This window comes from Pogona vitticeps, chromosome 6 (assembly GCF_051106095.1).
Source record: "Pogona vitticeps strain Pit_001003342236 chromosome 6, PviZW2.1, whole genome shotgun sequence".
Lineage (NCBI taxonomy): Eukaryota > Metazoa > Chordata > Lepidosauria > Squamata > Agamidae > Pogona > Pogona vitticeps.
The window spans coordinates 10,283,497-10,310,503 of record NC_135788.1 but is presented as its reverse complement, the minus strand read 5'-3'; the positions used below and the strand labels follow the sequence as shown (position 1 = coordinate 10,310,503).

The window sequence follows — 27,007 nt, the reverse complement described above, 5'->3', positions numbered from 1 at the left end:
TGAGGGGGGAAAGAGGCAGAAGAAGCAGGCTAAGGAAGCGGGTCAAGGAGCCGCCGCCGGCCTCCTTCCGTGGAGAGGAAGATGGAGCGCGGGTTCGGGCTGGCAGGGCGAAGCGAAGGAGCCCCCCACGGCCGGAGGGCGAGCGGCCCTTCTAGCCCCACTGCACGGCATGAGGTGACTTGAGGGGAGCAGCAGCAAAGCCATTGCAGGCAGGCAAGGCAAGGCAAGGCAGGCTGGTTGCGAGGAGGCGGAGGAGGCGCCTGCCGCTGCCAGCGAGGAGGAAACGAGGAAGGGAGGGACCGGCGGGCAGAGGCAGGCAGAGGCGAGCGAGCGAGGCGGGGACGGCGCTGGTCGCTGTCCTGGGTGTTGAAGAGAGCCGGAGAAAAGGAGCCGACCCGAAGGGGCAGCGGCCGCGGCAGGCAGCACCATGGACTGAGCGGGCTGGCTGCCGGCGCTTGCCATGCTGGGCCACGCATGATGGGGTCGCCGGGCTCCCGCCTCGCCGGCCGCCTCCTGCCGCAGCTCCTGCTGCTCCTGCTTCTCCTCGCCGTCGCCCGGCACCGGCACCTCCTTCCCGCGGGAGCCGCGGCCGCTGTCCCCCTGGAGGCCCGATTCGGTGAGTGGGGAAGAGACGAGCTGAGGGGGGACGCTGGGTGGGGAGGAAAGGAGGGCGAGCGGGGAGCCTGCAGAGGGCGGGAAAGCGGGAGAGGCGGCGGGAGCGAGGCCGCCCCGCAGGCGGGAAAGTGGCGGCGGCCATCCTGGAGGCTCTGAGGTAACTTGTGAGGACAGAGGAGTGTGTGTGTGTGGGGAACCCTCGCGGTCTCCCTGGCTCCGCTCCTTCGCCATGCCGGAGCCTTTCCCGCAGGGGCCGGCCTGCCTGCCCGCCTTCCTGCCAACGACGATTCCCCCCCCCCAAAAGAGGAGAAGCCTTTTCTTGCCTCCCCAACGCGCCCCTTCTGGTCTCTCCGGCTACCCTCATGAGCCGCAGGGAATCCGTCCTTCTTCCTGAAGCCCCTTCGCATCTCGCCCCATCCCATCCTTTTACATATAGTTATTGAAAGTCCTCAGCAGGGACCTCTGTCCTAATCTCTTGCCCCCACCACTGCTCCGTCCCTCCTTCCCTTCTACTAATTTACATCACCAAGCTCCCCCAGGTCAAACCCCCCCTCCCAATTATCCCTCTCAGTTGACAGCTGCTCGTTGGAACCAAATGACTCTTGACAGGAATCCTTCTTGTGGAACATGCTTTGTGAACTCCTCAGCCTTAGGGTTCAGGACAGAAAGCCTTCAGCAAATGGCTACCCTCTGTCCTTCTTCTACTGCCTTCCTCTTTCTACAGCCCCCCCCCTCCATCAAAGCCCACCGCAGTTATTTCAAGAATGTCCATTAACTTCATCATGCACAGGCTTTCAAACTTGCAGAATCTACTTTATTCTTTCTTATATTCTGTATTGAAATTATCCAAACTGGGGTCACTGAAGGTGCAGGACACCTCACCCCAAAATAGAAACTAGCCTTAGTTGGCTCTCAGGATGTCTGTGCATCCAAGCAAATAATCAATCCACACAACTCATATTTGCCTTTGTCTCCTCATATGACACACCTCACCTCACTGAAGTATGATGTCTTTATCAGTCATTCGTTTCACTCAATGTTTGATCAAGTTCTCAATTGCCTCTTTTATTCACCCATCCTCAGGGTTACCATGTGAGTCTTACTGATTAGTTTCCATAGATAATTTACAGTATTTCTGGAGAGCTGTCATTTCTTATACTGGGGCTTTTATCTCTAAACTTTTTGCCTACCACATCAGGAAATGCACTGTTCTTTAACTTTATGGACTCCATGGAGCCTTGACTTTTCTTATCTAATTCATCTTCTAGGTCAAGTCAGACATTCTAGCCAAATTGATACTAAAATTGCCTGACTGTATAGCCATCCATAATCTCATTTATGTTTAAATTTTTCCAGTGGCATTGTCTTTTTGTTGCTATATGTAATCCTTCAAATCGTGTACACTAAATAATAAGTAATCCTTACAAAATAATTTCCTCAGAGTAAAGCAATTCTTAAGAAATTCATCAGCGAACAGGTACCTCTTTCTTTTAGAGATATTCTCCCAACTAAACTATTGTCACAGTTTAGTTTTCAAAAGCCTACAGCATTCATTACACTAGTCCTAGTAACTAAACTCCAGAAATTAATATTTATCTATGTCCTTTGTCCCAATTCAGGGGTATCTTCCAGTGATACCTGTAGTTTTTCTGCTATCCCTTAACAAAGCTCATGTTTATTTTACAAACTAAATCTAGTTATCCCTCTGAGATCAATATGCAATTATCAGTGTAAACTTTGATAAATATTTCCATGCTGTCAGATAATTAATATCCCTTAATAGGAAAAAAAATATTATTGCATCTTGAAGAGTAATAGATTACTTAAGTACTTATTTACTTATACACAGGTGGTGTACATATGCTTTGTAATCCCAACTACCTTGGTTGAAGTGGATCAGACTGAGTATTTATTCAATTTTATAAATGTATAGTTACTGGACATTAAAACATCACAATGATATGCAACATAAAAGTCACAATAGTAAGGTACAAAAAGAAATGCACATAAAAGTAAAATCACAAAGTCAATAAAACAAATGTATATAGCTGGATTGCACCTCTGGTAAAGCCTGAGTAAAAAGCATAATTCTCCCAAGACCATCCAGTGTACATCATGGCTCAGTACATAATTGAACCTGGTTCTGCTCAGTCCTAATCTAACCTGCTGGCTTCAACACCTACTGGCTTAATTTTGATACAAGTTTTCCTGACTTTGGTCCATGACTGCAGTTTGTAAGTGGTTATGCTATAATAAAGCAATGATGCTATAAACACTATATAACTCAGAGGTAATTCTCAGTGGGCATTGCACTTAATTTTTAAGATGCCACAGTACGCATTAGACTCTTACAGCAAAACATTGTTTTTCCAATGGAATCTGTTCCATTGGTAAGATTCCCCCTGAAAATATGTTATAACTGAAATTCTGTTAAAGCCATACATACATTGTTAAAAAACAGACTTTGAAAAAGAACTATAATTAAATCTAGAAAGCCATACACTGAGAAGCTGACTCACTGCCATTGCTCTGTTCACCCCAGGATTACCTTTGTTTGGAAAAAAAACATCCTTTTTACGGAAAAGCTATTTGAGAACTTAAGAGTTTTGTAATGACCTATATAAATCAAGCCAACTGATCCCCGTCTTTGGTTTATTTTGGTGAGAACAGATTGACCCAGCTTGTATCCTTGTACTGCTTAGGACTATTGAGTGCCTAGAATAGGTAAAAGGATGAGCATCCTTCCAGCAGTCTCTGTTAAAAGCCCTATGTTTCTAAGCGTAAATGAATAGACTGCATTTTTATGCTGGAAAGAACCTGTGACTTAAAGTAAAATATTTATAGGACGCTTTAAACTATATATTAAGTGAATAATGGATGACATATTTGCAAAAAATAGGGTCAGGTTTTTAAAGATTTCTGTTTGGAGCCAAGTTTACTACAAGGTATAATTAACTAAATATATATTTTTCATATCATGTAAAATAATGTATTTATTCAGAAGAATGCATTGTATGGTAGTTTTAAACAAAAATTGAGCTTTATATTACTCCTTGTCATTTTTCTGTGTTTGCTTCATTCTGCTATTGACCATTTATCGGAAATAATTTGGAAATCACTAAAAAAATAACATCAAGCCAGTTTTGGGTTCTCCCTTTGGTCTGGGAAAAGTTGAGTTGTGCACATGCTTTTCTCTAGTTTGTTTTGGCCAAGTTCTCGACTGTTTTGAAAGTACAAGACCATCTTGAATTAAAAATAGAGTGGTCCTGACCCGACCAGATAGGCGGGATATAAATAAAATAAATAAATAAAAGTCAGATAGTAAAACAAGTTCATTAGTAGAAAGAACTCGGTCTTTTTTCCTAACATGGAAATAAGGTGAAATCCTGCAAGTATGTTTAAAAGATATGAACCAAGAATAAAAGTGTTTGGCCTACTGTGATACAAATATGTTTTAAATAATCTGTTAAAGAGGTAATGTAATATTATTCAACACCTTAGATCTTCAGTAATAAGTATCTCTTTCTCCTAGCATCTTAGCAAGGAAAGAAAAGTGTTTGTGAGGCAGCAAAATTGGTCAATGGCAGGGGGAAATTCAATGGGATGGAGTAGTTTGACCATTTGCTGCAGGATATACTGAAGGCTCCAAGGGTAACAGATTGCTCATATGTGCTTGAAGACATTGAGCATGGTCAGAACTCTGTCATGGATTTATGCTGATGTACATGTATACATCGCCATGGTGAATTGCCACTATTTTGAAAGTTGCTGTTTACATTCCTAGTTGCATTCCAAGTTGCATGATTGGTACATGACTAGAAATGTGAGTGGCAACTCATTAATTAGTGGCAATTTGCTGCTGTGATTTATACAGTTACATATATTTATTTAAATTTACTATAGCATTCTGGCCATAGACTCTGTTTTCCACAACTGCATCTATATCTTGTTCTCTATTATACGTACAGGGTTTGGCAATGGTAAAATGTAATAGTGTAAGAAATGTTCTTAACTTGAAAGTGAATAGCTTTTTGAAAGAATTGATTGAATCTAAACCAAGTAAATGTCATTGCATTCGCGAAGGCTTTCACGACCGGGATCTAATGGTTGTTGTGGGTTTTTCGGGCTCTTTGGCCGTGTTAGGAAGAACAAACTTGAACATGGCCAAAGATCCCGAAAAACCCAAACAACCAAATGTCATTGCATTTGAAGAGCAGAAAAGGTAAGTGCAAGGTGAACACTGACATCTAGCCTATAAAATCACAGAATGATATACTGTATTCAGTTTCTTAGTTTCACAATGTCTCTTGGAACCGAATGCTGAATTTTTGTTTAGATATGCTCAAGAAACTGCTTACTGTAAAACATAGTTGGTTACTTATGGAGTAACATATGCATAGGTACTTTTACTGTGTTGCCATTTAGTTGTGTTTGTTTATCAGAGATACTCAGAATCTGCTCTTCAACTTCAAAGGGTTTTTTAGAATGGCTAACAATTTTTTAAAACAGCAAAATAATAATAAGCAACATTGAAACAGATTAAAATAGCAAAACAGAAAGAAGAAAGCTTGAAAGCAAAACGCACATACACATCCATAATATGGTGATAAAAACAAAATCAAAGCATTTGATCTAATAGAACTATCTTAACTGGGGTTAATCCAAGCAGGCTTCGTTAGTGAGATTATTCCAGAGACGCTGCACTATAGTGCAAAGGCCTATCTTGATTCACTCCCTACCTTACTTTGTAACTTGGACTGGAAGAAGGAATTTAGTATGCTTTTTAATATGATTTTAAAAAGACATGTCCAGAACTCAAAGAATGATAATGTACACATTATTCTTTAATGGTAATAGTTTTTAATTAAAAGTAGGAAGAACATGTGAAAAAAGAAAACTTCAGCAAGAATTGTGTGTAGACCTGTTTTTCTCCCGATATAATTTTACAGAAACAGATAGTGCACTATCACTGTCCACAAGGAACTTCATGTGAGTGAGTTTTATTTAATTTAACCTGAAGAACCTTTGATTTGAGTGGAATTTAGATTAACTGCACCATTATATTAATCACTGAACATAAAGAGCGATTCTCCTTTATTAAATATTCATTGGCAAACCAGATTTTATTACGATGAAGATGCTGTTTTGAACCATGAGTGTTTGCAAGGGGTGGAAATAGTGATAGATGACAGTTGTTGGGATAAAGAGTGAAGCACTTCTACTTACAAATCGCTAGTCAGGGAAGACTGTTCTCCAGCTATCTCAAGGCATCATGTGTGAGCAAGGGAAAACACCTATTCCCCAACTCTGGAATATCTGCTCCATTAAAGGTAGAAAAGAATTTCGTTGGCTTTGGCACTGTCATAAAGTACTTGTTCATGCATCTCTTGAGACTTATTGCAATAAGATATGTATTTTAGCTCAAAAATTGAGATTTACAGAATGTTTCCAAGAAATAAAATGCACACAAAACAATACACATATCTTAAACTGCAAATGGCTAAATTGTGCCTAATTGAAATACAGTAGACACAAATGCTCTAAGAAATGGAAGTTGCATAAGTCAAGTAAAATGCACAAATAAATCTGAAAGTTAGAAAAATGTATTAAAATGTGCAACACATTTCATGAGGAAAGAAGACACAAAGTCCTGCAATCTAATATAAAAAAAGATAGGAAGTAAATGCAAGTGGGATTCTGAGAAACTCAGTGAAATCAAGCATGAGAGGTTTCCACTTCTATACTCTCCCTGAAAGTGTGACTGGCAACATTACTGGAACTATCCCTCTGCCAACTCAAAACCATTTTTTGCTTGCCAAGACACTGTGGACTGATTTTATTTAGTTTATTATAATGATGACCTTTAAATGATAACATGGCTTCACAGGTTTTTATTTTGATTATATTGTATTCTACCCTGATATCCATAACAATTAAAGTAAGATTTTTCTTTTAAAAAAAGGTTTTAATAATTAAATAATGACAAGATTTCCAGACTTAATTGAGACAAAACACATCTCTAACCTCTGTAAACCTGAGATATGAGGCAACAAGTGAAGCTTCTGTGCTTACCATTTGTTTTTTTCTAAACAATTGCATCCCTACACTTCAGGATCTTCTTAGCTCATTAACGAGGTCATAGTAGTAACTGACCCAGCCACCGTCTGGAATAAGCAATCAGGCAAAGCAAGTCACAAGAAACCAATCTGTGGAGCTTTAGCTTATGTTGAAGGGATAACCCTTCAGAGAACTCTCAGTCCAGGTGATATAAAATCTTTTTCTGTTCTACAAGTGGGTGCTTCTCCCAAAACCAGTAAATTAGGTATCCAAGAGTTTTGATTTTCCTGATCCATAACTTAAAATCATATCCAACACAGGTGATGCAAAAGCTTTTTAATAAGGGGGCTATCAGCCTTGTACTGGCTAGATAATTTTTTGAGTTACAAAGAGATTATATTTTCAAAATGGAGATTCAATTTTTATTACTTGTAATAGCCTTTATTCTTCCCAGCAAAACTAGGTACTATTCAGAGTTGAAATTTAACACCTAATATACCTTGCAATATGTTTCCAACTTCTTCTTCTTAAGACAGCATGCAAATTACATTGAATTGATCCCTCCCCCTTTTCTTTATAACATCATACCTCACTTCAGGGAACATGGAAGGAGCCTTCCTCTTGAGTTAAGATACAATGAGAGTATCTCTACAGCGATCCTTTCACTCTGGAAGCACCACACTGAATTGCTTCCAACACTGCGAAAAAATAAAAACTGATTTTTTTGTCTTGAAAACTTGCGTAGAGCATTTTTGTGCTTTTTAAGTTGCCTGAATAAAGATATCATCACAACAATGGATTTTGTAATTTTTGTGATGAATACAGTTGAAGGGAGCCAAGCACAAAATCCTAAATCTTGAACAAGCATTTTTCCCCTAAGAACCCCCCTGCAGACTGTAATCCTGCCCTTCACAAGTTTATCACCAGTATGTCCAAGATGAAGAAAAATCTACAAACCAGGGACCTACTTTCACTTTATTGGTGCTCATGATGTCCATTGTATGAAGACTGAATATCACACTTGTCCTTATTTGTGCTTTCATATTACCAGGATTTAGTACCACTCTGTTTAGGCTTTTGAATATCATGGAATTTGACTGTAAACAACACAGCACAAATTCTAAGAAAATACACAGGTATATTGTATTGTAACAGCACTAACTCATGTGTACAAATTACAGTTGCATACCACTGTGCACCTCCCTTCTTGAAAAATACCTGTATTTTAAAGAAGTGTGGTCAGCAGATGATTCCTCCAAGCCATTTTTACATCCCCATTAAAAAGAAGAACAAACCTGTAGACATTTTTAAAATTGCTCCAAATGGGAGAATCACATCTCTAAGGAGAGTGATACAACTTCCTTTAGAGTCTAATGGACATTGTATCACCCTTCTTATTTTAACATCAAAATGAAAAATGAAAGTTTTTTTAAACATGGGAGTAACTTACCAATGATTTTTTGTTGTTGTTTCCTTTGAGGATCTAGTGCTTCTTTTGAAGGCTTCTGAGGTGGGAGTAATAGGCTTTGAATCCTCAGAGCTCACCATTTTAAAAAATAGGTGCCTTAATAGCATGCTGTGTATATGTGTATATGTGTAGGATTACAACAATTTGTACCATATAACAAGAAAAGTATCTGGGTTAGTTTAATCTAACATAAGATTTTTAATGATACTTACTGTCTTGCTGTTCATTATCTGCAGCAAGAAAGGAATAAGTAAATATAGTGCTTAGCTGAAAGGTTTTATACAATTTCAATTTAATATGTGCTAGAACAAATGTTAGTTACATTCTTTTGATTTTCCTGTGGTTGATGAGTCCTTGGCAAGTCCTTGTTTTAAAGGGATAATTGTGTAGAAATATTTACAGCCTCAGCTAAAAGAGCAGCAGAATCTCCATTATCTCTAAAAAAAGTATAATTTATTAAAAGCAGCTCTGCCTTTAAATGGGAGAACTCAGCAGAGTTTCATCTAGGAAGCTTCTCTTAATATAATCCACTGGATTGCTAAAGACGGCCGGAAAACCACCACCTCATCCCCCCTTGAAGCCACCTCTGGTAGCCTATGCATGAGATTTGGATATTTCCTGTTCCTGGAAACTATTAGAAAAAAAATGCTAGCATTTTGTGAAACAGATTTCACACTCTTTAAAAATAATTAATTTAAGGAATCCAAACCTTCAAAATAAGATGGTGAAAAACATTCATTATATAAATTTACTCATTTTTGAACTGCAGCTTCTTGTTGTGTCTATCTGCTGTGACTAATAGGTGCTAATGATGCAGTGACACCACATGTTGCTAGTTTAACTGATCACGAATCCTTAAAATTTCAATAGCACTTTGGCTCTGAGCATGATGGATAGACAGTTGTGATTATAGAACCTCTGGAGAGTAAAATCCTTTTATTAGGAAATCTATGGGATTTGCTTCTCTTCTCACACAATACACATTTCTAAGTTCTTTCCCTTACTCACCTGCCAATTTATTTAATAAAACATTGGTTGGACAACACCAAAACTACACTTCCCTCCAAAACCAGATTGAATCTGTTGCGAGTCCTGTTGTAGCATATGGCATCAACTTCTACAGTAGTTCAAAATGGATCCCAATCTATTTTTAACACCAATTTTTACAGCTATATCACAGTTCTGAATTGTCCAGGGCTGCTCCTTTTCTTTCTACCAGTTGTTTGCCTGACCCTCTGCCACTTCTCCTGGTTGCCATTTCTCACACTTTTCCCATGGCCACCATTGTGTCTTCGATTTTTCTTGCTTTGTGGATTCATTTGAACAGGCATATGTTTAATTCTTTTTTTTAAAAAAAAATCTGTCATTAAAATTGCACATTGAAAGATGCACATAAAAACCGTGGGGAAAAAATCAAAAGGGGTGACTGGGAATAGGACGTTATGTCATATGGCATTGTACCCAACCCCCAACATGTCCACCGCAGCAGTAAGCACACCCACCCACACTGGATTAAAGCAAAGGAAAAAGTGTGGCAACTTGGATATCTATTACAAGTGGAGTTGCACCTGCAGCAAATACACTTTCCTTGGTTTATTGCAAAGGTGTAGTTCCAGCCCATAAGAGCCGTTTCCATTAGGTTTGGACTGCTGAAAATAATGTTAACATCTCTTAGACAAATAATCATATATTCCTTTAAAAATGCTAAAATCTTTATCAGCACAATTCCTTTAAGTAAGTCAGTTTGTCACATATTTTGCCAGCTGTCAAAATATTGAGAACTTTTTCTCTGGCCACAGGGTAAACAAAGCAAGTGGGAGGGGTAAACTGTCTGATGCTCAACCATGGAATCTGCATTAGATTACAGTATTAAATTGGAAAGCAAAAGCAGCCTGTAGCTATGGAAATCAAGCTCCACTAGGTGCTGAGATGGTTTCAGTTTATACATGGGACTTTACTGAGGTTTCCTGGGAAAAAGAAACAAACATTCGTAGATCCACCATTAAAAATAAAAGAATATAAAACCTAGCAGTTTTCTGAGAAACATCACATTCTTAGGCAAAGCACCAAATCTGCAGTTGGTAGAAAACAGATGCAGAGAGAAATTATACAAGTTCAGTAAGAATATGAAGGCTGTTGGAATTCTGTGAATAGGTAATAGATGTGTTAGGTTTATACGTAGTTATTGGAGGGAAATGCCTTCTTTAAACTTAGGTGGCCTTTGGTCTGAGCACAGGGGTGGGCTGGGGTGTGCTATGCTCCTTTGCACCATTAACTGGCTTGGATTTCCAGCTTTCATTTAAAAATGTGCCAAGAGCCCAGTTGCCAATCTTTAAGAAGGTGTGGATTATATAATTAGCCCATGCCTAGGAATGCAAGGAGCATCTAGCACCTTGTGAATAAATGGCAAATTGGTTGTTGTAGTTTTTCGAGCTGTTTGGCTGTATTCTGGAGGTTTTTCTTCCTAACATTTTGCCAGTCTCTGTGGCCAGCATCTTCAGAGGATAGGAGCTAGAATTCTGTCTGTGTTCTAGTGCAGTTCTAGCTCCTGTTCTCTGAAAATGCTGGCCACAGAGACTGGTGAAAGAAAAACCTCCAGAACACGGCCTACAGCAACCATAGGATCCCTGCCATGAAAGCCTTCGAGAATACACAAATGGCAAATTGCCAACAAGGTTTACACAATTTCCATTAGAAATATAAATTGGCAATTGGATCCTGGCCAGTCTTTTCCTTGTAGAACCAGAGATATGAAGAAAAATATAAAAGCATTATACTTCCCAATCATTTTCTAAGAACCTATACTGTTATTACTTTATTATTATTTTTAGTTTTTTAGGGGACTAATGCTATTCACAGAAGGAAAAAGAAATCTGTGTTAGCATATCCATGCAAAAAGGATTTCCTGATTCATTGTTCAATTTCATTTTGTGTTAAATTATGGAAACTGTGGAATGTGGTGAAGAAATCCAGAATGTTACTATGGTTGTAACATTTGGAGCAACATTTACCTACACCAAAACAACTGACAGCAGCAAATATAAGTGTATTTTTAAAGAAGAGTTGATTTCATTTAAGAAAAAAAGTATAGTTTTTAATATGTAGACAAGTTTAAAATTGCTCCATCAGGGCAAATAAGCTCTGCCATTATTATAACTACAGTATTACCATTCATGGCCAGAAGGTATCAGTAGTCATGCCACTGACTTGTGGCACAGTGGTTAAACCGCTGTACTGCAGCCAAAACTGTGCCCACGACCCGGGGTTCAATCCTAGGTAGCCGGCTCAAGGTTGACCCAGCCTTCTATCCTTCTGAGGTTGGTAAAATGAGTACCCAGCTTGCTGGGGAGGCAATTTTTGGCCTGCATAATTAACTTGTAAACCGCTCAGAGAGTGCTTGAAGCACTATGGGGTGGTATATAAGCAGCATGGTTTGCTTTGCTTTGCTTTGATACCATTGCTTCTCTGACTGAAATGCCAGGTGGAGCTTCTCTACCAGCAATTTGTCCAAGAGACTATCTTTGCTCCTCCACCTTCTTCCATGCAGAGAAATATTGGCTGATGCTGGCTAAGTTGTCACTAGAGGTATGCAGATCTGTGCTTTTGTAACTCTGAAATATAAATCTGCACGCATATAGTTTGCACGTTGCTTTCCATCTTGATTCGAAGAAAGAGTGGCACAGAGGAATTTTGTCTATTGTCTCCAGTTACTGACTGGAGATAGCAGCAAAGTTTCCTCCCCCCTGCCCCCATGATCTACTGATGTGAGGCTTAGGGAGGTGCAGAGTGATATGGGAGGTGTCATGGGCCGGACTGTGATCCTGCACAAATAGTATTAGGTTCATTTTAGAGGTGTTGTAAGAGGTAGTGATGAGTCTGAGAGAGTGCATCAAATGAGTTCTGCAAATGAGTTCAGTGTTGTTAGCCTCATTTTGCTGGTTGGAAAGAGCTGATGTATAATACTTCTGCAGTGTACTCCTGTATTCTTATTCCCTCTTCTGCTGTGTTACATGTTTTAGGGAAATGCAAGGGGGAAAGCTTCAGAATTTCAGTGTATAAGGAAAGCAGGGACAGATAATGAAGGACACTTCCACCTTTCTGGATTACTTTTACTATAGTAAGAATACTATTCTGTCTTGAAATAAGCCCCATTGACTTAGTGGAGCTTATTCTCAGGTATGCACAGGATTACATTTATATTTACACGGTAACAGCCTTTCCCATGTTGGTTCTTGCCAGATGTGCTAGATTACAACTCTCACCATCTTTCAGCCAGAGAACCAATGATTATACTGGTTGAGCATAATGGTAGTTGATATAGTTCAAGATATCTGGATAGTACCAGCTTGGGAAAGGCTGCAATATGTTAATTTTTATTTAGCTATTCAGGGCACACATATGTGTTATATACAAACTATGTACATCCATCCTCCAAACCATCTGTTTCCTTGAGGCAACTTTGAAAAGGATAATTTGAAGTGGGAAACCTCTCTGTTTCTGTGTGAGAATGAGTGTTAACTCTATTCTGATGCTCCATGTAAGTTGCATAAGTTAGCTTACATAATACACAAGTTAGGCTGCTTGGATTTGTAGACTCGAATATGTCAAGAAAGGTGACAATCTTTTCCGAGATTTAGGGACATCAGGATGAGGGAAAAAGTTAACCACTGGTTGCCGGTTGATTTCTGAGCCTAATTCAAGGTGTTGATTTTAACATTTAAATTCCTAAATGGCTTAGAGACTAGCTGTTCAAGGGGACCACCAGTCTTGTTAAGAACCTGTCCAGATGCTAAGATCTTCAGGACAAATTCTTTTGAGAATAAGATCACCTTCAAAGATGGTGTGTTGAGCAACCATGAGAAAGCTTTTTTCTCTGTTGCTATCAGACCGCTGACCTCGGAAATGCAATTACAGTAATTCCCACTCTTACTGCTTTATGGAAGAGTGTAGGCACATCTTTTCAATTTAGCCTTCTAAACCAATTTGATTATTTAGATTATTTTAGTTTACACTTATTTTACTTTTTTGTTGTTTTAATTGCTTTTAATTATGTCTGGTGGCTGTCTTGAATGAAGGCATGATAAAATGTTCTTAAATTTCTAACAAGTAAGAGGGTATCTGACATCCCCCTCCTCTTCTGTCCTCAGTGTTTCATGGCATTCTTTGTTCTCTTCTTCAGGTTCTTTTATAATTAGATGCCCAACAGTAGTTGGAAATGAGTTATTTATAAAGCAATACAAAGGTGAGATAAAGCCTTCCTGAAATATATATAACTTAAGCCCACATTAAATGGTAATTTAACATATTAATTGACTTCCAGATAAAACATAAATAAATCTTTGTCTGATAACAGTGGACACACCCACTAAATAGCCATATATTATAATAAACAAGCTTCATGCTGGAATACAGAGTCCATTTGCTCCCACTTGGCTTTGGCTAATGCATATGATTAAAGAAACCAGGGTCAGGAGCCAAAATATTTCCTTTGGATCCTGCCATTTCCATCGCAATTCGTGATCTCGTTTCCCTCCAGCAGGCTCCTATTTACCCTAAAACCTATTCTAGTGGGTGGGAAACATACTGGAGTTGGTATGTTTGTTCCCACACCTATTGGACACTTTGAAGGGCTGCAGTGAGAAAGACAAATGATGGCCGGGGACTCCTGATTCTGTTAATATTTTCTGTGGAAGTACTGTATATAGTAAGATCTTTGCCCCACATTCAGGAGTGAACAAAAAAGAAAAAAAATGTTTATCATTCTGACCTACAAAGGAAGCAATGAGTCAGGTTCGTATGTTTCCAGAATACTCAGAGAAACATTCTTTAAAATTGATGTTATGTCAGCCATTACCATGTTCTAGTGCAGAATGCTTCTGTACAGAATGGGTCTCAGAGTGACACATTATTTTGTTAGATCTCTACTCAGCCGCCTAGAGTGGTCTAGTACTTATTCAAATAAATAATAATAATTTTCACATTTGAGTTCTTTTGATATCTTGATTATCTGAATCTGGTTTGTTTTGATTTCAGCAATGAAGTATAGAACTTAATATTTTGTGACTACTATCTGTCTTGGTTCTGCTGGACTCCCTTAATGTTTTCAGCATTACTTGAAGGCCATTTAAGGATACAGTAAATATACTTGAAAAATGTGAAGATAGGGTTGCAGCACTTGTGCATATGCTGTGGGGTACCAGACCATTATTTCCATAACAGGCTACTCATGTGATATGTACATAACTACATAAACCACCTCTGAGTACTCTATAACTAGAAAACTCTGAAAGGGATCACAGTAAGTCAGAAGTGACTTGATTGCATGTAATTATTTATTATTTTTCCATGAAAACTGAGAAAAACAGTTGACAGCACAGACTGCAAAATTTTTGCTAGCTGCTAGCAAAATAAGGACCAATATGGGTGCTCCTTAATCTTAGATTTTAGTGACTTGAATCTACCTAGTTCTATTTCATATTTGATGTGTCTTGATTTAATTTTTTGCATTTTTTTCAAACTGTGTGATAACTTAGAAAGACATATGTTTGATACAAATGAAGAAGCCTGAACTCTTCATGAAAATGTTAGTTGAAGTATGGAACCCATATCTTCTAGACTGTAGATAGATGCAAAGAATTCATTCAGCAGCTCTCCAATCTCTTTATTTCTCATTAGTACTTATTTAGTTGCCTTTTCATCAAACAGTATAACTACCATGCAACTAGGCTTCCTATATTCCAATTCTTAAAATCTGGATAACCTAATTATGCAGATTAAGAAGTCCTATTGGCATAATAAGCTAATTCAGAATATTAATTGCATAATAATAAAAATACATAATTATATTTTGTCATACCGAGGGGTTTCTGGTGATGTTCGCATTGAATAACTGTTGGGTGGTTTGCCATCAGTTTTTACTTACAGGAAAAACCTTACAGATCCAGAGTAACATCCTGTCATAGAGTTTATGGGACTGTGAGGAAAGTAAAGACAAACTATAAAAGTCATGGGGAGAAACATGGTGTGAATACTTTTGAAGATACAGATTAAAAAGTTATTATAATTAAATGATATCCTACCTCTATTTATTTTGCCACATTATTTACTTATAATTAAATCATATCCTGCCTTAACTTTCTTTGTCTGTTTTACTCCTCATAGCAATAATTGTTAACAGTCTCAACTATGATTAGATATCAGTGCTACCAGCCAATTACTACACTTTAATTAAGTTTCTACTTCTTGCATTTCAGTTTCCCAACCCGAATAATTATATCCTCACACCCAGGCATATGTACAACAATCTGTAAATTGAATCAATCCTGTGTGTCTGATAAAGTGGGCTGCAGCAAAAAGTTTATTATGCCAAAGACTTGTTGGTTTTAAGGTGCCACCAGATGATTTTAGTGCTTTCATAAGACAAACAGATTTCAGCCATCTGCAAACTAGTTAGGGCAGAGCTTTTCCAGAATTGCAGCTAATTAACTGGGAAAGGACGAGTCATTAATTTATAGATCTGTAATACTCTGTCAAAGTGTCAATAGCTTCACTCATTCACACTGGAAAGAATCATTTCTTGTAAAAAAATTGGCCCAAACAGTGACCATTTGTTATATGAGGCCTGTATGAGGCCTTACATTCCCTTTTTTAAATAACATTTAGAATCTGGGCCAGGTGATCATTTAAACAGGCAATATATCTGTTAGGATTCTCAGTCATCCAAGTGAGGTTATCTGGAAATTAAATCATTGCAACTGGACTTCTTTCTTGTTAGGTTGAAATGTTTTGCTACTCATCCAAGTAGCTTTTTCAGTCTGAGGAGAGTTAATAGGAGATACCTGATATATCCTCCATGTTGGTTTCACTTCCCCCTGGTCTGAATAGGCTTCTTAGAAGGACAAAGGACTGGGAGTGAGGGATAATCTCACTTCTGCAGTCCTTCACCACCCATTGTCATGGGTCATTAACGGTTGTTAACAGTGATCTTTCTGGTGTATGTGGTCCTAATGTTCTTGGGGATGGTGGATGAAATGGGCCTTTAACAAGGCAGTGTCCTGACCCAGGAGGACAATGGAACAATATGAGACCCAGAGCCGATGGAAGAACCTGGTCATTTTTTACGTGGTGGGTTTGTCTGAAAAGCTCAAAAGGATTTTTGGTAAATACCACATACCCATGCACTTCAAACCCACAAACACACTAAGGCAGAGACTCGTCCTCCCAAAAGACTGGATACCAAAACACATCAGGAGCAACATAGTATACAGTATGTGGTCCAATACAAAGAGGAGCATTCAGAGCTCTACTTTGGAGAAACCAAACAGCCACTAAACAGGAAAATGGCCCAGCACAGGAGGGGCAATGGCTCAGGGCCACAATCAGCAGTGTTCCTTCATTTGAAAGACAAAGGACACTCATTTGATGGCCAAGATGTACTCATTTTAGACCAAGAAGATAGGTGGTTTGAGAGAGGGGTCAGGGAGGCCATATATGTTCATATAGAAAATCCCTCACTCAGCAGGGGTGGAGGCCTTAGATACAATCTGTGTCCTATTTATCATGCTGCCCTTTCATCTGTCCCCAGGAAGATTTGGACCCCCCCCCCCACACACACACCAGAAAGACCGCTGTTAGTGACCCATGAGTAGTTACAATGGCTACCAGAAGCTTTATATGGCCTAATGCCAAATCATCTGAAGGATTGCCCTCTGCCATATGAACCAGATGAAGCCTTTTTTTTGTTCACGAAGATCCATCTCAAAATCTGTATGCTGGCTGTAACTAGGCAGGTGTTGGTCCTTTTTGAAATTTGGTGCTCTGTATATGGAATGTTGTCTTCAGAGAAGGTAAGCAGGGATTAGCCTTGATGTTCTTTGGATAGGCTGGTTGGTTCTTCCGACCATTCCAGTAGATTTTGTAGCTGCTTTTAGTTTGTCATTTTGTAGGTCATCTGAGTTATGTTATATTACTTAATTTTATGACTGCTTCTTTTACTATTTGATTTTGCCCTGCAATATACTGTATATTTGCTTTATTAATTCTGTATTGTTACTACTATGAGTGTTTGCATTGAATAATTTCACTCCTCTTTTATTTTAGTACTTAAGAATATGTGCTACAACTCTATACCATCTTGAATGCTTAAGAATGTGTCACCATATATTTGAGCATTGTGGCATCGATGCAAAAATAAATGGTGTTGGCACTAACACCTGCTAAATTGACATATTTTTATAAGAAAAGTAGCATGATCTGTCAAATGCTTATACTTCATTAGCATCATTGCATGTTTGCTTCCGCTTTCACAAAAATTCAAGGGTTTTATGCCAGTTAGGAATGAGTAATGGTCAGTGGAACAGTACAAGGGTCCCATTGCTCCTGTAGAACAGTAAATTCATTCCTTCTGCAGTATTGGGTATAACTGCATTATAGCTACCAGATGGAAACTATTTTATGTCACAGAGAGGCAACTCTTATCACACTGAAAACAATGTGTGTATAGTGACCTCTTGGATTGAATGTGGCTTATCATAATGAGTATGATGAAGCATGGCACAGCTTTTTAAAGGAGAGACATAAATTGGCCATCTCTTTGCCAAGGGAATAATGGAATGGTGTAGCAGCTGATGGGCAGGATACTGGATTGATGGTTCAACAGTCTTTTCAAAGGTTGTTGTTAGGATAGTGTCTAAGAAGTCTATTGCAAAACGAAGAGAAAAAGAACTCTGATTTGTTAGATTAATCTCAGTATATCCCAGATTTACAGAGTGGTGTTTCAGTAGAATGGATGTCGGAGGGAAAATATACTATGGCTTGTTCTTCTGGGTTAAGAGAACTTTTGCATACGCTTTTACTTTGCTTAGCCGGAAGCTAATTGAGAGGTAGTATTTTGATGGAAGATAAGGGAGCTGGTAGTGGGTGAATCTAGTAAAGATATTGCAGTCTATGATACTGCTTTCCTTTTTCATCATGATTTATTACTATCATCAACTTTAGTTAATGGGTGGTGTTTAAAATGAAATATGGCATTTCTTAATGTTATAGCAATAACAAAAACAAATTTATATTTAAATTAGCATTTTGACTGCTGGGTGAAATCTTAATTGAAATATCATGTTTCTCAAGGAGATTTGGAGGTCTTTAAAAACCTATTTTTTTCACAAGAAACAAGTATTTCTTACTTTGCTATTCCTGTCATAGATCCTCTAGTTAATTGCATCAGACCCCTCATTCTAATCAGCATGTAACAGACCACTTTTGTTGAAATACAGAACGTGCAGCATTATATAATTAGTTCTCTGTGTGATTACTGAGTGCATCTTAGGTGATAATGCAAAAGTTGATCAAAGTTTAACTTATTCTGTCTGAAATTCTGTTGATTGCCTGGTAAGTTGCACTAAAATAGGCCAATTGAATCAGAGGGGGTTTGGTAAGTCACTTCCTCTGTAAATTCCACTGATTCATGCGGGTTTACTCGAGTTGCAGTTAGACTAAATAGACTGCAAGTGGAGAAGATCCATTTGAATAAGTGGAAATTATGGAATTGACTCACCAAATCTCCACTGATTCAGTGGATCTACTGTAATGTGTCTTGCTATAGTCAGTGACAGGCTTTCAACTTTTACCTTTATACTCTGGCTTTCTGTCAATGAACGGCACTCAAAGCAACTAACAGTAGTAAAACAGGAGATCTTAGAACTTATCGCCTCATTAAAATCAGGGAAAGCTCCGGAACCAGATGGGATCCCGACTGATTTAATTAAAAACAATCCGCACTGGTGGGCGAAACCTCTGGCCCATCTTTTCACTCTTATTGACCATTTTGGTATTTTTCCTGATTCCTGGTTAACTTCTATCATTATTCCAGTGTTTTAAAAGGACAATCCAAGTACAGTATATGGATTAGTTTACTTTTAATATTTGGTAAAATATATGCTAAGCATCTAGTGAAATATCTCTTGGAGTGGATGACTGATCTTAGCCTGCCTGGTAAATAACAGATGGTCTTCCAAGTGGGATCCTCGACATTCGCTCACTCTCGCATTTCTAGCTGAGAAATATTATCTTCATTTCCATGGGAAGCTTTTTGTTGCCTTTATTGACCTATGAGGAGCATTTGACTCCATCAATCAATCTCTGCTCTGGAATAAACTGGCCAGCAAAGGAATAGACCCTCATCTGCTGTTCTTGGTACGTAAACTTCACTCTGACAATAGTTGCCAAGTTCGAGTCAATAATAAAGGTCTTCTGACCAAAGATATCTCAATCTTTAAAGGAGTTAAACAAGGCTGTGTCCTTGCTCCTGCTGTTTTTAATTTATTAATGTCAGATCTACAGACCATATTGCCATAATTGAACATCATGCTCCCAGGATGAATTCATCTTCTGTTCCATTGCTATTATATGCCGACGATACTGTTCTCTTATCTACCACAAAGTCAGGCCTTATACAATTATTCTCAGCTTTTGCTGATTTCTGCTCCAATAATGATCTAACCATTAACACTGAGAAATCAAAGATCCTGATATTCTCCGAATCTTGGAAACCTACCAGTTGGAAAATAAATGGGAAGCCAATAGAACAAGTGAAATCTTTTTGAGATTTGTTTGTTTTGATAATTGTTTCATTACAAATTGAACTGGTATTACCATGGTAAGGTGGCAATTTCTTTGGCTATGAATCAACTTTCTGCCTTAGTCTGCTTCCATTTCCATAGTGGACATCAGTATGTCCCTGCTGCTCTCTAGGTTTTCCATGTGAAAATCACTAGCCAGCTCCTCTTTGGGGTGCCTGTCTGGATTACGGCATCTAACTACAGGATAGACCATATACTTGCCCTCTTTCTGCACAAGATTTTAGGCATCCCGAATATGATTAGACTTGTAACATTATTAAGTGAACTTGAGCTTCATTTTACAACTACCCTTGCCTGGTTATCCACAATTAAATTTTGGCTTCGTTTACACTTTCAGAAATCTTCCCAATCCCTTTTGACTGATTTATTAAGTGATCCCTTTATCTTCACATGGTACTCTTTTATTAACTCTAACATCACTTCCATAGGTATTAACCTGAACTCCCTGACAAATTGTGGAGAAACTCAACTTTACCATATTATCCACCAAAGAATTTGGGACATTCAACTTCAAACTCTGACAGCTGATTTGAATTCAATTTGCTCTCCTAGTTTTTATGGTTTGCCCCTTTGTCTGTAACTGGTGCCAATTATTTCACCAATCTCATTAACCCACTGTGGCGGCCGGCATTTATGCTGGCCAGATTTAATATATTTCCCTCAGCTGTTCTTTCTGGCAGATATCGTAACATCCCCTTTAAGAACCACCAGTGTAAGCACTGCTTAGCGGAACTGGACTCAATTTTACATATTCTTCTTCATTGCCCTAAATTTAGCGAGCTCCGTCAATTACTACTCTGTTATTTCAGATTTCTCTGGCTCCCCTGAGAGTTTAATCTGAATGATGTTTGCAGATAAACAACCTGATTTGACTGAGCATGTAGCTCAATATCTTGCTATTGTAATTAACTAGGCTAACTGTTTCAAGGAGCCTTGACATAACTTGACCATATTTATCTTATTGCCATGGAAAGTATAATCTTGATTGTATGGTTACTAGTTTTAATGCCAATAAAGGTTTTTGATTGATTGATTGATAAACCACAGTGAGAAAATAGTGTTAAAAAGTAAACACTATCCAGCCAGATTTTCCTTGGCAATAAAAATGGACAACATAGAGGGCTCATTTAAGCTTCTCTCAGTGGGGAGTTCTGGAGTAAACATTATTGGATGTTCCCACCAAATATGCCACAGAAGATGGTGGTACTGAACGAATGAACTTTCCCAAACATTGTAAAACTTGGGCAGGATCTTAAGGGAGAGTGGCATGGACTCAAGTTGTGTAGGGCTTTGTAGGCCATTACCACACTTTAAATTAAAGGAACAGTTTTTGTGGACAATTGTTAATAGTATACAGCATAGACTTCCTAGTTCAGAAAGTTACAACATTCTAGAAGGATTTGTGCACTGATCTTTGTGGAAGAAAAAGTACTTGGGGTGGGGGAGTGAGTTGCTTTACCACCACAACCTCATTGTTGGTTCAGACATAAGCTTGAAAGTATAACATTTTTCCTTCAATGCAAGATGTTCCAATTAGACCTGAAGGCTGTAAGTTTAACATTGTCATGATCTTCATCTTCTCAGTTTGTTGTGACTTATCCTAGGGAGTATATGAAACTTTAACTTACCAAGACAATTGGGAAAATGTGATAATGAGGTATACCTTAATGGCAGTTTTTAAACCACAAAGAGATAGTTATCAAAAGTGGCATATGAACTGAGACTATAAAGCAACAACTTTGTATATCTCTTGTTTTTTTCCTCCCTTCCCTTCCTTCCTCCTTTCCATCCTTCCTTCTTTGCTTTTGGAAGCTGTCTCCCCCACACATGAAATTTAAAATTTTTTAAATTGCTAAGGACTAAGTAGTTTGTTCATGTAGATTTTGTCAAGATGGCCATATCTATTTTCCGGATTTGGATCCCAGCACAGTAATTGATAGATATAACAGTTCAGCCAAAAGAAATCAGTCTTTGGGATCTCTGCACTTGATGATGATTTTTGTAATCGATATATTTTGCTATTCAAATCTAGCATTATTATGTTTATGTTCTTGGCCTCTGTATTGCCCAGTTCAGAACACTGTATTCTTTTCTAACAATTGTCTATGACAAATATGAGATTTTATAGTCTGAAATGTTGAGGTGAACTCCATTTGCAACAATTTGAGACCATCCTGTTTTTTTTCAAAGTATATAATGTACCTATATTTCTTCTATTTTTCTCTTTCTAGGCTGCCTCTTTGAGGATGACCTCTGTAAATCTTTTGAAATATGCATAAATGGTAAGTATATGAATAATTGTTACATTTGGGAGAGCAGTTTACAGTAACTTGTGCACTTCAATGCATGTGTGAATAGCTGAAAATCATTTCACTAAGCAAAGCACTCATTATGCAAGCACTTCACATGTTCTCTAACAGTGATTATTATGTTGTAGAATCCATTGCTTCTCAAATGAAGAAAAGAAGCATCTTTCTTTTCGCTTCTTTATAAATACGCTGATGCTTACATACCCTGGCACCTCTCTACTTCTACAAATTCCACCATCATCTCATTTCTATTAAACAAATAAGACAACAAGAACAATTCAAAGCAATAAACATAATAGTTATAAAATAAAAAAACACGAGGAACCAACAAGATTTAAGTAATAATAATCAAAATAATATAAATATTATATTTATATTATTTTAATGTAAATATGCTCATCTAGGTAGCAGCCACTGCACATGCTTCATGAGCAATTTGCTTTTTGGTGCAGACTGACCAGATCCATTTCCCAAAACATCACTCACAGTTTTATATGAAAATGAACTGATAATTGAATAGAAGATAGTAGCATGGATTCTGTGAATATTCTTTCTTACCTCTTTATCTATGAACATAACAGTAACTTTTCAGTCTATGAATATACTTTTTCATCTGTTTCTGGAAATCTTGGACTGGCACACTCTATATGTTTCACCATTTCCTTCTTACTACGTTGTTCATACTGTATTGTCTGGGACTAAAAGGCTTGTTGGGCTCTCATCCAAATATTATAATTGGTTTGGCTGGAGAAAAATGATTGTGGTATTGTATCTGTGTAGCAGAACATGTTAATTTCAGTGCAGTAGATGGGAAAGATGATGGAGAACTTGAGGTACAATGTAAGTTGCCTTCAGGTATAAAATCTACCTAACTTTAACTTCTAAACCTTGAAGATGGAATTATCCAAATTAAATTATGTTTTAACTGACATAAGTGCTGTAACTGAATAATGGTACATTTAATTACATTTCTTATTAGGGGAGGTTAGTAAAAATGAATTATAGTGGATCACTTTTTAGTATTTTCACGTTCAAAGTGTCACTACTCAATTACCAGGCCTGATAATCTTAGGCAATGAACGGTATTTCAAGAAAAATGAAAGGAAACAAGAAGGAGCTGTCAAAATTATAATTTATTATAAGGAAATTTATAGCAGTTTTTTTATTTTACAAAGAAATACTGGTTTTGAACCCAATGTTTTGAAATCCCTTTGGAAATTAATTAAAAATGTTAGGTTGACATAATAGAAAATCGTTGTAAGATCCTTTCACAGTGGTGTTTTATCCCTTGTGGGTTACAAATGTTTAAGGACGAAATTGGCAAATGTTGAGAGGTTTCTTAGAGGTGGTCAGAAACAGTGTACGCAGTCCACAAAGGACTGGAAAAAAGCTGATGCTTTAACCAGTCAATACAGAAGTGTTGTTGGTTAATGGAATAATTGTGCTTTGTTGTGATACTACTTTGGATTAAATTGAACTGCCATTTTAGAAATAAGTTTGCAGTTTTGTGGTGCACCTGAATCCAGGGCTTCTTCTGTATGTTTTGGTGATAGTGGCCAGAAGCAGATTTGAAATATTTAGAATGATACCCCAGCCTTCTGTTCCTCTAGAGGCCTAATTTAGAAACAAGCCTTGTTTAAGCATTTGCCTGAAAGCATGTAGAGCTCAAAAGGCGGTGGCAATGTGAAGATGAAGGCATGCCCCCTGGGGGCTGTAAGTACATGCCACTGAATACACCCTACAGTGTTTCTGTGATTAAAGGTACCAGTCACAGAAACAGTTCAGGTGGTTCAGTTGAACATGTTTACAGCTCCTGTGTAGACTTTGCTTAACATGTGAAGAGTCTGCAGAACCTTAGGGAGGAGTGGAGACACAGAGATGGGGCTTATATGCAGACACCCATTCCCACCGTCCTTCAGGCCCTATGTGATAACTAATAAAACGACTGTTACTTGTTTCTTGGGATATTCAGATTTTATTATTTCAAAATGTGTTTCACATAATTACTTCGCTTTGTTGTATGTTTTCTTTCTGATACTCATGATTGATATCTTTTAAAAGTAAGGTTAGATTGTCTTTAATAGATGTATAAATGAAAACAATACCCCTACAACTTCATTTCTTACAGCACAATCCGAATAAAGGCTGGAAAGGCGCACAAAGCTGTAGCAAGGCTTGGAGGTTTATGTGGGAACAGACTTTTTGTCCAGCATGTTATTTTCCCCCAAGTTGGAAACAGTGAAGGAAATTGTTATTTGCATTATTGTAAGGCTGGTGTATAGGCCCCCATGACAAGGGTGATTAATTATATTTGAATAGTTTCCATACTCCTGGACTTCTGTGGCTGTCATATTGATTACTCAGATCATTAGTCTGTTAAAAGGGGAGGGGAAGGTTAGATTTGTTTTATGAGTATCTTCAAAATTACTTGTACAGCAGCACCACAAGGAAAAAACTATTCAGACTTTGGCTAAATATAATAAAAATAGCATTTCTAGTTGTGGGATGCAGAACCTTTTTGTACAAAGTAGTAATTGCTCTTAAGAGTGAGGAAGTCTGTGACAAAGGGTATGTTTTCCCTCTGTAATCTGATTTATTTTTGCTGCATGGCTTCTGATAGCTGTCATGCAGTGTTAATTTTCTTTCATAAACCATTTTATCAGTTTGCTGAAAACCACTGATTCAGAATTGGTTAAGCAGCAGTGTATTATTTTATGTTTATCTTAGTGGCCAAAGGATTCACCAAACGAGAGTGCTGTTTTCCTGAGTGCTTGTAAACCTGAAAAACTGATCTTCCCTAGTAGATATATGAATAACTTGTTTTTAATGCAGAGGCAGGATGTAATGAAGAAAAAAGACCTTGAGTAAATTGATGTAAGAAATCACTCAAGACTTTTAAAACTCTCTGTCTCAGCTATAATGGCAGAGGGCCAACATGCTAGTAATTGCACTTCAATTTACCAACCACTTTGTCAGAATCACTGTTTGGACAAACTTGGGCATTGTACTGAAGAGGCATCTTCTGAAAGACCTGACAATATTTCTCAGTTAAGAAGGATGGGAAGGAAGAGGGTAATTCTTATACGTATTATTTATACATTACTGTACAGAAGAGTTAACAGTAAGGTTCTACTGTATTCTTTAATTTGGACTGAAAAACAAGAGGGAAACAGTACTATGGAAAAAGCAATTTTATTATAAATTCTTTATTGAATGGGTGACATTCATCCAGAACAAAGATGGCTCCATTCATTCCTCATTTGCATAAGTAATGAAACATATTTTTTGAGTTGAACAGTACTTATGAGATTTTGACTTGTGGGAAAAATAAGATAGGAAGATAGATAAAATTGGCCATCTTTGGCAAAATTTGCCTCATTGATATGTCAGCAAGAAAAAAGATTATGCTTCCATTTTCAATTTTAAGGTTATTTGGGCAGAATGAACCGTCAAAATAATTTCATAGTTTTCCTTAATGTTTGCAGATTTCTACCTGTAGAATGGCTATGGCTTTGTTACTCTTGATTCAAGCCAGCAGTACAGTTCTTCCAGCACTGGAGTTTATAGTTTTTCAGCAGTAACCATAATAGTGGTTGCATGTTCCTGAATTGAAAGATTTTTTTAAAATTCATGCTCATTCATACAGTTGAATGTATCTGCCAACTAAGCCAAGCTGTGAATGAAATTCTCTCTATCAAATTATTCTGAGAATGTGCTTTCTGCCCCCCCCCCCCGCAAGATGAGTAAAGCACTTCTAAACTGTTCTCAAGAAATCGAGAAAATGTTTGTGTACTGGAGAAAGACTTTATATGGTCACCCATTTCTTGTGAATCTGTCTTTAAAAGTCAGTGATTCAAGGCTGTGGCTGCAATAATATGGATTGCTTTCATGACAATGGAGACTTCTTGCCCGGTGTGTGCTAATATAGAAAGAAATAAGTCATGAGATATGAAAACAGATGTTCAAAATCATAATGGCAGGGTGAATTTTCTTAAATTCTTTTGAATTGGAAATTATTCAGGACATAATAATATGAGGACAAGGAGTATTGTATGTTACCTGACTAGGTGCAATGGCATCCCATGCCATTCTACATTTGTTTGGAGTGAAACAATACATTAGTAACATAGTTTAACAGAAAATTTCACAAATACTATTTTCAAAGTAATGGTAGATAACTTTTGCTGACATGTTGAAGCACGCCTTTGGAACTGCAACAGAAGGTGTCTATCTCCCAACTAGATCAGATGAAAAGCTCTTCAATCTCTCTAGATTGAGAGCAAAGACCAAAGTCCAACTGAAATGCATGCGGGATTTCCTCTTCGCCGATGATGCAGCCATTGTTCCCCACTCTGCTGAAGACCTCCAACAAGTCATGAATCGTTTTAGCAGGGCCTGCCAAGACTTTGGATTAACAATCAGCCTGAAGAAAGCACAAGTCACGGGCCAGGGCGTGGACTCACCTTCCTCTATTGCCATCTCCATGCAAGAATTGGAGGTTGTTCATGACTTTGAGTACCTTGGCTCAACAATCTCTGACACTCTCTCTCTAGATGTCGAACTGGATAAACACATTGGCAAAGCAGTTACCATGTTGTCAAGACTCACAAAGAGAGTATAGCTCAATAAGAAACTGACGGCATATAACAAGATCCAGGTCTATAGAGCCTGTGTCCTGAGCACACTCCTGTACTGCAGTGAGTACTGGACCCTTTGTGCACGGCAGGAGAGGAAGCTGAACACCTTCCATACGTGTTGTTTCCGACGCATTTTTAGTATCATCTGGCAGGACAAAGTTCCAAATAGAGTAGTCCTAGATCGAGCTGGAATTTTTAGCATGTATACATTACTGAAACAGCAACATCTACGTTGGCTTGGACATGTTGTGAGAATGGTTGATGGTCATATTCCAAAAAATCTCC

At 38.1% G+C, this 27,007-nt stretch overlaps 1 protein-coding gene across 2 annotated transcripts in view; it reads left to right on the top strand.

Annotated features, from left to right (window-relative positions):
• Positions 1–200: 200 nt before the first annotated feature.
• PTPRN2 (protein tyrosine phosphatase receptor type N2) overlaps positions 201–27,007 on the top strand; it is a 591,206-nt gene continuing 564,399 nt past the window's right edge. Inside the window, exons 1-2 of one of the 2 annotated variants that reach the window (XM_073002896.2) lie at positions 201–616; positions 22,008–22,058. In XM_073002896.2, coding sequence (XP_072858997.2) covers positions 475–616; positions 22,008–22,058 — 193 coding nt within the window. In that variant the 5' untranslated portion in view covers positions 201–474. Of the gene's footprint in view, positions 617–756; positions 773–22,007; positions 22,059–27,007 lie in introns of those variants that run through there. The other variant, XM_078378519.1, reaches the window with a different exon arrangement.